This window comes from Sinocyclocheilus anshuiensis, unplaced genomic scaffold (assembly GCF_001515605.1).
Source record: "Sinocyclocheilus anshuiensis isolate Anshui unplaced genomic scaffold, SAMN03320099.WGS_v1.1 scaffold637, whole genome shotgun sequence".
In the NCBI taxonomy this organism is placed as follows: domain Eukaryota; kingdom Metazoa; phylum Chordata; class Actinopteri; order Cypriniformes; family Cyprinidae; genus Sinocyclocheilus; species Sinocyclocheilus anshuiensis.
In genome coordinates this window covers 2,359,180-2,369,384 of record NW_015539816.1, presented here as the reverse complement: position 1 = coordinate 2,369,384, position 10,205 = coordinate 2,359,180, and the positions used below count along the sequence as shown (strand labels likewise).

Genomic DNA, 10,205 nt, shown 5'->3' with positions numbered 1-10,205 from the left:
TATATATATATATATATATATATATATATATAATTTTTAAATTTCTTTTTATTATATTAATTATACATTACATTTTAATTAATCTGAATATTCTGCACTTGAATACAGTAATAATTCATAAGTAATTTCAAAATAAGTAAATCAATTTAAAAAACTGTTTAAAAAGGTAATCAACTGACATTTTCTCAATGTAAATGTATTTAAAGTGCACATGCGCGAACCTTCAACTTTAGGTTTAATTTCTGAAATCCTCTCAGCAAACTTCTTTTTGAAGTACAAAGACTGTAACCTCTGCTGGTAATGGTTTATTCTGTGGGAAGGACAAAGATAGCGGATTGGACAAGGGAAAAAGGGAAAGTACATTAAATATAAGAGCAAGGTCCATTAAAAGGATTGCACACTAGATCACCCATAATAGATTCTAAATGAGCTGTAGAGATTTACTGTCTTGCATATGACACAATAAAACACACATGATCTGTATACACAGCATTAATGGTTCCACTGAATAAAGAACAAACAGTCTGAAGCAGTGATCTGAACCTGACGCTGCTGTGTTGCATTCAGCACTCTCGTGTCGGGAACAATCACCTTGGTTACCGCACTTGCCGACACAGCCTTCACAGCCTTAGAGACTAAAATCGGACAAGCCAGTCGATTCTTGGAACGATTTGTCTTCCACTCCAAACACTCCAAACACATCAGCCACAGCGCAGTGAAAAAAACTCACTAGGGTCTCATACAGAGGAAGAAAAAGCAAGCAAGCCAAGGCACCTGTGCTTTGTTTGGCTAAGCTCCTCTGCTAGAAACCTGCATGTCTACGATAAGATAGTACTTATTTAGTTACAGAAAATATTGATGCTGAATGGGACCCTCAGTCTGACCAGATCAATGTGTCACCCAGGATTCATAACCCTTTTCCTTCCTTCCTACAGGAAATCGCATTTACTTCTAACACCACGTGTTTGAGTGTGTGGAAAAACTAAACAGATCTGAATAAGCCACTGTACAGTGGTGGGTGGCCTTCACGGATGAGATATTCCTTACATACAACGTACTAAGCCAACATCATGAAATCCACTGTGTGGGACTGTGGAGGTGAACAGCACGATGCTCATTGCGGTGCCAAGATGAAATAAAGATCCAAGCCAATCAGCAATGGGGCTTATGGGTATGTGCAGCAACATTTAGGTATCAGCTTAAGGCTTTTGAGCTCCTTAATAAAAATGTCTTCCTTTTTAGAGAGTGGGGAGCCTTTATTTTCAAATGGACAAAGACTAACTTAGTTAAGCCATCACATTTATCTAATTAAATAAAGCTCCTCATGATAAAAGTAGAATTGTGAGAAAGGAAAAAGTTAATCAAATTAGGGTCTATTTACACTCGTGATGCACTTTTAACTTCTTTTTACTCGAGATGCATCACAATGGTCAAAGACTTGTGTATGTTTGCATAGACTAGGGATGCGCCGATCCGATATTCATATCGGGTATCGGCTCCGATAGTGCCATTTTTCTCGGATCGGGTATCGGTTGGAGAGAGCCGATCCAAATCCGAGATTTTTATTTATTTTTTTCTTCCCGATTGTGCAGGTATCGGTATCGGAGGCGAAAAAGGTGGATCGGAGCATCCCTAGCATAGACCAACAAATAAGACGTGTCCTATATGAATAGCCCCCATGATGATTAAATGTCCTACCTGCTCATTTCATAGAGGAAACGGTCTGCCTTTGCCATGCGGTCCAACTCATGTTTGTGCTCCTCTAGTAGGTCCACATCACACTTCTCTGGGACAAACTTGAGCATCTGGAGCAGTGAAGAATACACCATCAATTACAACAGCACTAATAATAGAGAATCACCCTTAACCAGTCTTGAGTGATATTATTTTGGAAGACTATTTCTGCTATAGAGTAAAAAAGTAACTTAGTGGTAATTGTAACTTAGTTTCTTACAGTTACATTTATCTCACAATTGCAACTTTATATCTCACAATGTGACTGCTTCCATAATTGCAACTCATATTTGTTTATTTCTAGTAATTGCATCTTTATATTTCATAATTTAAGTAATTTCGTAAGTGTGAATTTCCATGATTGTTTATTTCCCATAACTGCAACTTTATAGCTCACTACTGTGATTTTATCCCTCATGACTGCGACGTTATACAGTAGCTCACAATTGTGAATTTTTCCTTAATTGTGATTTCATATCTTAAGATTGCCATTTGATATCTCTCAATTATTGAGACTTTATATCTCTCAATTGGGACTTTATATCTGAAAATGTGACTGTTTTCCATAATTGTCTGAACTGTCCTGAGCGCGGTTTTTGTGCTCCTCTAGTAGGTCCACATCACACTTCTCTGGGACAAACTTGAGCATCTGGAGCAGTGAAGAAAACACCATCAATTACAACAGCACTAATAATAGAGAATCACCCTTAACCAGTCTTGAGTGATATTATTTTGGAAGACTATTTCTGCTATAGAGTAAAAAAGTAACTTAGTGGTAATTGTAACTTAGTTTCTTACAGTTACATTTATCTCACAATTGCAACTTTATATCTCACAATGTGACTGCTTCCATAATTGCAACTCATATTTGTTTATTTCTAGTAATTGCATCTTTATATTTCATAATTTAAGTAAGTTTCGTAAGTGTGAATTTCCATGATTGTTTATTTCCCATAACTGCAACTTTATAGCTCACTACTGTGATTTTATCCCTCATGACTGCGACGTTATACAGTAGCTCACAATTGTGAATTTTTCCTTAATTGTGATTTCATATCTTACGATTGCCATTTGATATCTCTCAATTGGGACTTTATATCTGAAAATGTGACTGTTTTCCATAATTGTCTGAACTGTCCTGAGCGCGGTTGCGTCTTCTTCTTCAGCCGCCGCGTGAGTCATCTTCTTCTTCTTCTTGCTTTTGGTTAGGAGACTGAGAGAGGCTGGCGTGCTCAGCACACACGCTCTGTAGTAATGCAGGTAACGCCGCAGCCCACCTGTGAAGGCCTAAAACACACACACAAGCATCTGTGTAAGATGTTGTTATAGGAAAAGAACATACAGGATGTGAAATGCTGGTCCTAGATCAGTCCTAAAGTAAAGCATGCGTCACCTGGAAGACGAGTCCCTTCTGACTCGTGCTGCTCAGGGAGAAGCGGCTGAGACGCAGGTAGTGTGTGCCGTACAGCGCCAGCTCACCCAGCAGCCGAGACACACTCTCAGGGGACGTCCCGGACACACATATATCTGGACGAACATCAAACTGCACACTAGCCTTGAGCGGAGAATAAAGCAAGTCAAGAAAAAAGTTCTTATTATTTGATTTCCTAATAATAAATATCCTCATCTGATTCAAGGTTTTCTAAAATATTCGCCTCTGGCATGTTACTATGCAGTTGCTAGGGTGTTCTGGGTAGTTGCTTACAGGCTCAAGTAAAAAGAGTAACAGTGACACTTACATGTTTCACTCTGTAATGTCACATTATGAAAGGTAGATGTGCTAAATTTCATTGTCATCAATTCTCTTCACACAAAATGCTTCTATGGGCTGTCATGCATCACAAATGTGTTTCTTTGTTGTATAGTTAATTCCACTACCTCGTTGAGCGGAAACGTGACAGAGGAGACCCCGATCAACACGTTGAGCACGTCTTTGACCAGCTGACTCTGACAGTCCAGCGGCAGCGGCAGGGGCGGGGATGGTGTCTGTGTGGACAGAATGTTCCTCATTTCTCCCTCCCACAGTCGGTACAGCTGATCAAACGCCTCTCTGCCAGCCTCTGTCAGGTACGGAGGTTCCTTCTGACCCGGCGGGCTGAAGGAGAGAGAGGATGACAAATGTGGACCATCTTCAAACTACGTCTCTGAAACAAGTTGGCAGGGGGGAAATGAATGCATTGATTTGGTATTTTTTAAAGGGATAGTTCACCCAAAACTGAAATTTCTGTCATAATTTACTCACCCTCATTTAGTTCCAAACCTGCATTACATTCTTTCCCCTTGTGAAACGCAAAAAAAAATAATATTTTGAAGAATGCTGGTAACCAAAACAGAGTTGCTTCCAATTGTATGGTCAAAAAATATAATGGAAGTCAATGGGAGCCAACTGGAAATTTTGGTTACCAACACTCTACAAAATCAAACTTTTTCTTTTGTGTTGCACAGCAGAAAGTCAGTCACGTCTAACAACATTAGGATGAGGAAATGATGACAGAACTGTAATTTTTGGGTGAACTATCCCTTTAATAACATGCTGAAGTATTGTGAAATACATTAAGACTAATTTTTTATAGGCTTTATCGACAGATAAGTTGAGAGTCACTCTTGAAAGACCAGCACCACATATTCTTGTACCACTGTTTGAAGAATTGAAGTTTTAGGAGCTCAATGTGACTCACAATGTGACTCTTTTTCTTAAATTAAACTTGCTCTCATCATTACCTGTTGTATTTTTTACAACATTTTTTTTTAGGTTTCCATACATGTTTGTTAACCATGATAGCTGATTTAAATCCAGAATGCTTTTCCTTCTGTCCCTCACATTCCCGTCAGTTCACACTCACCTGCTCCAGCATGTCCTTGGGCAGATCTTCCTGTTCGTCCATAGTCAGAATAGCCCTCTTTATTTCCTCATTGGAAACTTTCAATCTGAAACACAAGCACAGGATATACAGATCAAGCAGACTGGGACAAATAAAGTCATTTGAAATGAATTCACAAATGAAAGCCGAGTGATAGATCCACATCAGCAGAAAACTCAGTGAACTGTAATTAATCACACTGAGAAAAGGAAATTGCTGGGAAATTCCTCCGCTTGCATAAATTTTCCTTTGGCATATAGTATAAATAAATTAGTGTGTGTTATTTAGAAGAGCTATTCATCTTGAGGCCCAATGTTGAACCCAAGTGTTTGTTCCAGTAACCAAGAATTTCCTGGCTTTCACTATATATCATTAGTGGAGTGAAGAAGTGATATTATCGCATGACTCGTATAAATTAACCCAGCAATTGCCTGCTTTAAATAATCTGTGATCATCACTGGTTGCGTCTCGACAGCAACGTGACATTTGTGGTCAGTTTGTCGTATGTGAGTCCCTGGCCTTGCCACCAATTTGTTGGAGCTATAAATGATAAGTATGTTGCAAAACAAGCTGACAATCTAGGGAAGATAAATATCTCTCTCCTATAATTGAAGTTGTTGGCAGATCTTCTTAGTAGCCCTCTGACAGAGACGGTCAAACCCACCCAGAGTAGAATCCATCAGTGCAGCCCACCCTCCAAGATTGCATATTAATGATACAGAGACGCATCTGATCCAGAGATATCTGTGTGCGGACATTAGGCCAAGAAGAACAGGTGTTTGACGGGTCTGAGATCAGCGCTGGAGAGCAGCCTTCGTTCCCCAGCCAGGATCCAGAGAGACTGCAAACCACAGCAGTGACGTGAAACACGGCCAGAGCTCTTTCCATGTTCAAGTTGAGGTGTTTGTGCCAAGCAGCCCTTCCAATTCCCAGCGTTCTGTGTTACGGAGTTCTTTCTAACAAAGTTCACATGCTTACAAGAGTGAGTGAAGTTGAACTCAGGAAGGAAAAGACAGAAATAATGGGAGCCTCAGTTCATTCAGAGGCAAGCCAACGTCATTATCAGGAGGTCATTAGCGTAACCACAAGACTCCCTCTTTATTGTTTAATCAGCGAATAATAAGCAGGAGACACAGTGGGAGGAAAATCTTGTGGAGCTGCAGAAGACTTTCCATTTCATGTGGTCACAGACACTTTAACGTGATTGTGAAACGCCATGAATCAGACCTTTAGAGACCCAATGAAATCAAAATCAAAGTAAAAAATTGACTTACAGATATACGGAAGAGGATTAGGGCCAAGCAATAATAAAAAAATTAAATCATCTCGAGATTAAAGTCATTATTATACAAGATTAAACTGACAGTTTTTCAAGAAAAGTGTAAATAGAATGTTGAGAATAAACTCAAAAAATTCAGACAATAAAGTCATTGTGTTTCGAGAAAAAAGTAAAAAAAGAAACACACTCGTGTCATGTTCATTTTATCTCGTTGGACAGTGTTAAACAGCGTCTGCAGTGGTGTAGGTCGTAGAAAGTAATGTTCTTAGATGTAGCATACGATACGATCGACCAGAGTTCGAATATGCCTTTTGTCGAACTCGCTTTTCTTTCTTTTCTCATCTCATATCACATTGGAAAAGTGAAAATCAATTGCCTAATGAGTGTTTAATAATGATGTATTTATTGGGTAGGTTTAGGGGAAGGTAGGATATTGGGAGGGCTTTGTTGTCTCAATAAGGCAGCATTTATTCAATCATTTTAATAAATAAAATCATTTGCACTTTGTTATTATTTCATCCTGTTAATGTACAACAGTACTGAGGTGCAAATAGTATCTGTCACTATTTATAAGTATGACTATATAAGTATATAATATATAAGTATATTAACGAGTTTTTCTTAAAACATGATTTTTTCTCTCTATTGTCAACATTTTGACTTGTTTCTTGAAATTTGAAGAGTTTTTTTCTCGAAATAGACAGACTTTATTCTTGAAATGTAATGATTTTATTCTCAACATTTTATGTTGATATTTTTCTTAAAATTTTACCTCGCATAATGTCTTTAATCTCAAGATGGTTTTATTTTTTTGTATTATTGCTTGGCCCTAATCCTCTTCTGTAGGCATTTTCCTCATCAAACATACAATATTTTTATGGTTATTAACACACAATATTACTTTAGTTTTAATAAGTGCTGAAAGAGTGCTGTAAGAAAAAATAGACTTGTATTAAAAGTTCAAAAACTTGGCCTAACGTTCAAAAAAGTTTTTTTTTTTTTCATGTTTTTGAAAGAAGTCTCTTTTGTTCACCAAGGCTATGTTTATTTGATCAAAAATACAATAACAGTAATATTTTGAAAAACTATTACAATTTAAAATAACTGTTGATGGCAAAGCTGAATTTTCAGCATCATTACTCCAGTCTTTAGTGTCACATGATCCTTCAGATATTATTCCAAAATGCTGATTTGCTGCTCAAGAAACAATGTTGAATGTAAAAAAAACTGTTGTGCTGGTTGATATTTTTTTTGGAAACCATGATACATTTTTTTCTGGATTCTTTGATGAATAAAAAGTTTAAGAGAACAGCACTTATTTGAAATCGATTTTTTTTGTAACATAAATGTTTTTACTGTCACTTTTAATTAGTGTTGGGCAATGATTAATCGCGATTAATCGCATTCAAACTAAACGTTTTTGTGTACATAATATAAGTGTGTGTACTGTGTATATTTATTATGTACATTTAAATACACACACATGCATGTATATATTTAAGAAAAATGTTAATATTTTAAATATATTTATAAGTAAATACATGTAAATATTTTCAAAATATATACTGTATGTGTGTCTCTATATGTACATAATAAATATGCACAGTACACAAACATATATTATATAAACAAAAACTTTTATTTTGGATGCGACTAAAAAAAAAAATGATGTGTGGACCAAGGTGTCTGAGATTATTGGTGTTCCTGGTGAGTTGCTGATGTGCATTAATGTTATAGGAATAATAATCTAATGATATAACAAATAATAGTATAATAGTCCCAGTTCACTTTTAAACCTTTAAATCGATTTTCCTGATTATACTTACATTAAGTAATGTTTATACCTGATTATACTTACTTAAGTAACATTTTCAATGCAGGACTTTTACTTGTATCAGAGTATTTTTACAGTGTGGTATTAGTGCTTTATACATTATGAGGTAAAGGATCTTAATACTTCGTCCACAACAATATTTAATGAGGTTAACTTAATGTTACCCTCCTTGTGGTCAGTCTGCACAAGATCAACAAGCGTGTTTGCTTTGAGACCCCTTTAAATACAAGATAAGCATTCGATCTACGTCAGAGCGCCCACGGATCTTTCTACAGTGTTGTTGGCAGGGCGGCCAGAGCGATTTTTGACGCTCTCGACGGCGGCGGTGTGAACGCACAGTTACTGAATAAAAGGATCAAAAAAAAATTGACCCCAAAATTTTTTACATGTATGTTGTTACAATTATTATTAAAATTTTTGATTTTTTTTTCCCCCTAGTGTATAGTCCTTTCTGATCTATTTCTGTACAGCTGGCTTAACAGGTTTCATTTAGTCTTCTGATTGAGAACTGTCGACACTGAGTTGATTAATATGGACTAAGCTCTAATTAGCGATCATTGAGCACATGTTACTCCTCAGTCTCTTCTCCCTCCAGCCAGACCACCATCTCACCTTCCACCGCCCTGACGTCCAGCAGCACATTCACCATTCCTAAACCAACAATAATGACTCTACAGGCTTCCACTTGAGAAGCGAAACTATTTAAATCCCTGTGAATCTCAGCTTGGGTGGTCCGTTCGGTGGCTGTACAATGGATTACACCCCAATCTCTTCTTGTGGAGACTCCTAAGAGACCATTTAGGGAGGATGAGAGTGTAATAGATCCACAGGCCATGATCTACAGATGGTGCTGAAGTCGGCTGTTAATGTGTGTTTTGATGAGGTCTCGATGTCGGTCGTTCATAAACTGTCATTAATAAAAATCTGCAGGGAGGATTTTGATGTGAATCTGGTAATAATGGAATTTGTCTGGTTCGTTTCATTTAGTTTGGAGTCTTGCTTTACGAGAACCTTTTGTGTTTTGGGCCCAAGCCAAACCGCAGTCAGTCAGTGAGCTGTCATATATCCGACATCGTCTGGATTGGCAGCTGTGACCAACTGTTACAGTTTGCTTTGTGGGATTCATTTCATACAGAAAGGGTAGTAGTCCTGAGGTGACAAACAGATATGTAACCTAAAATAAGAACTGGATCCTGTAATGAAAGTATTTATAATGACAATATCGCCACTAAGGAAAAAAAACTCAGTGGGAACCTTGGATAATCAAAGTATTAAGCTCTGCATGGAAGATAGTTTAATTTCAGCTCATTCTGACACTTCAGTCACATCTGTATGAAGCTATAAATGGGAAATATGTAAACCCTGAATAATATTCAACTACCCAGGAGTTCTACAGCTAGGACCCGCAGTAGTGTTTTCCTTTAGTATGTCATATATTTTGGGTTAGAGAGGCTTGACTGTTCTATTATAAGTGAATTAAATATTTCCTGAGTTTTCTCATTCTTTAAAGATGAAATCGAGGTAATGAGACATGCTGAATTAAAATAATATAAATCTGCACAACTATTTCAAAAGAAATGCTAATAACTCTCTTTGGGATGTGACATGACAAATGAATCCAATAAAAATATTCAATAAATCAATCTTTGGTCTTTTCAATAAATGAAGCTTGGATACATTGAATGGATACAAAATCTTAAAGTAGACATATTATGCCCCTTTTTACAATATGTAATATAAGTCTCTGGTGTCCCCAGAATGTGTCTGTGAAGTTTCAGCTCAAAATACTCCACAGATCATTTATTATATCATTTTTAAAATGCCTTTTTTGAGTGGAAGCAGAAACACGCTGTTTTTCGGGCCTGTCTCTTTAAATGCAAATGAGCTGCTGTTCCCCGCCCCCTTTTCCAGAATAGAGCTGCGCCTTTACAGCCCGTACCTGCTAAAAACATCTGTTTTGGTTCTGATTATTGTGTTTATCTCGCTGAAATCATGCGTTTTAAACCATATGAGTTTAAACTTCTGATATACGGTTTTCTGAGAGCACACATCCGAAGCACAAAAAAAAAAAAAAAAAAAAAAGAGACAAACTCACATTCGAACCACATTCTTTACATTGAAGTTTTCTAATGGTGTGACGTCAGGGTCGTGACCTTTGTCATTCTGCAGGACCATCTGTTGAACAATGCGGTCCAGGAGCAGCCAGTACTGCACTGTGTTCCCACTTCTCTTATCTAAAACAAAGTGCAGATTCAAACATTTAATTCAATTAATTCTTAATACTTAATTCTGACTGGTCATTTGTGGCATTAAACTGAATAGTTTTTGCATTAATGATCAGCTGACTACATCATCCTTCATTTATAGCATTTGGTGGAAAAAGTCTGCATAGCTTTGTTTCAGTTAAAAACTAAGAAAGTCTAAACCAGTGTTTCCCAACCGGGGTGCCGTCTGTCGAGAGCAGGGGTGCCATGTAAAAAATCCTTTTTTAATATTT

The 10,205-nt window shown here is 37.1% G+C and overlaps 1 protein-coding gene across 1 annotated transcript in view; it reads right to left on the bottom strand.

The window, feature by feature from the left end:
* The window catches only part of LOC107683985 (disheveled-associated activator of morphogenesis 1-like), a 52,264-nt gene that overhangs the window by 11,861 nt on the left and 30,198 nt on the right, over positions 1-10,205 (bottom strand). Inside the window, exons 10-13 of the mRNA XM_016480091.1 lie at positions 9,804-9,942; positions 5,260-5,532; positions 4,578-4,779; positions 1,699-1,805 (exon numbers count right to left, since the gene is read on the bottom strand). Of these exons, the coding sequence (XP_016335577.1) occupies positions 1,699-1,805; positions 4,578-4,779; positions 5,260-5,532; positions 9,804-9,942 (721 nt within the window). The remainder of the gene's footprint in view (positions 1-1,698; positions 1,806-4,577; positions 4,780-5,259; positions 5,533-9,803; positions 9,943-10,205) is intronic.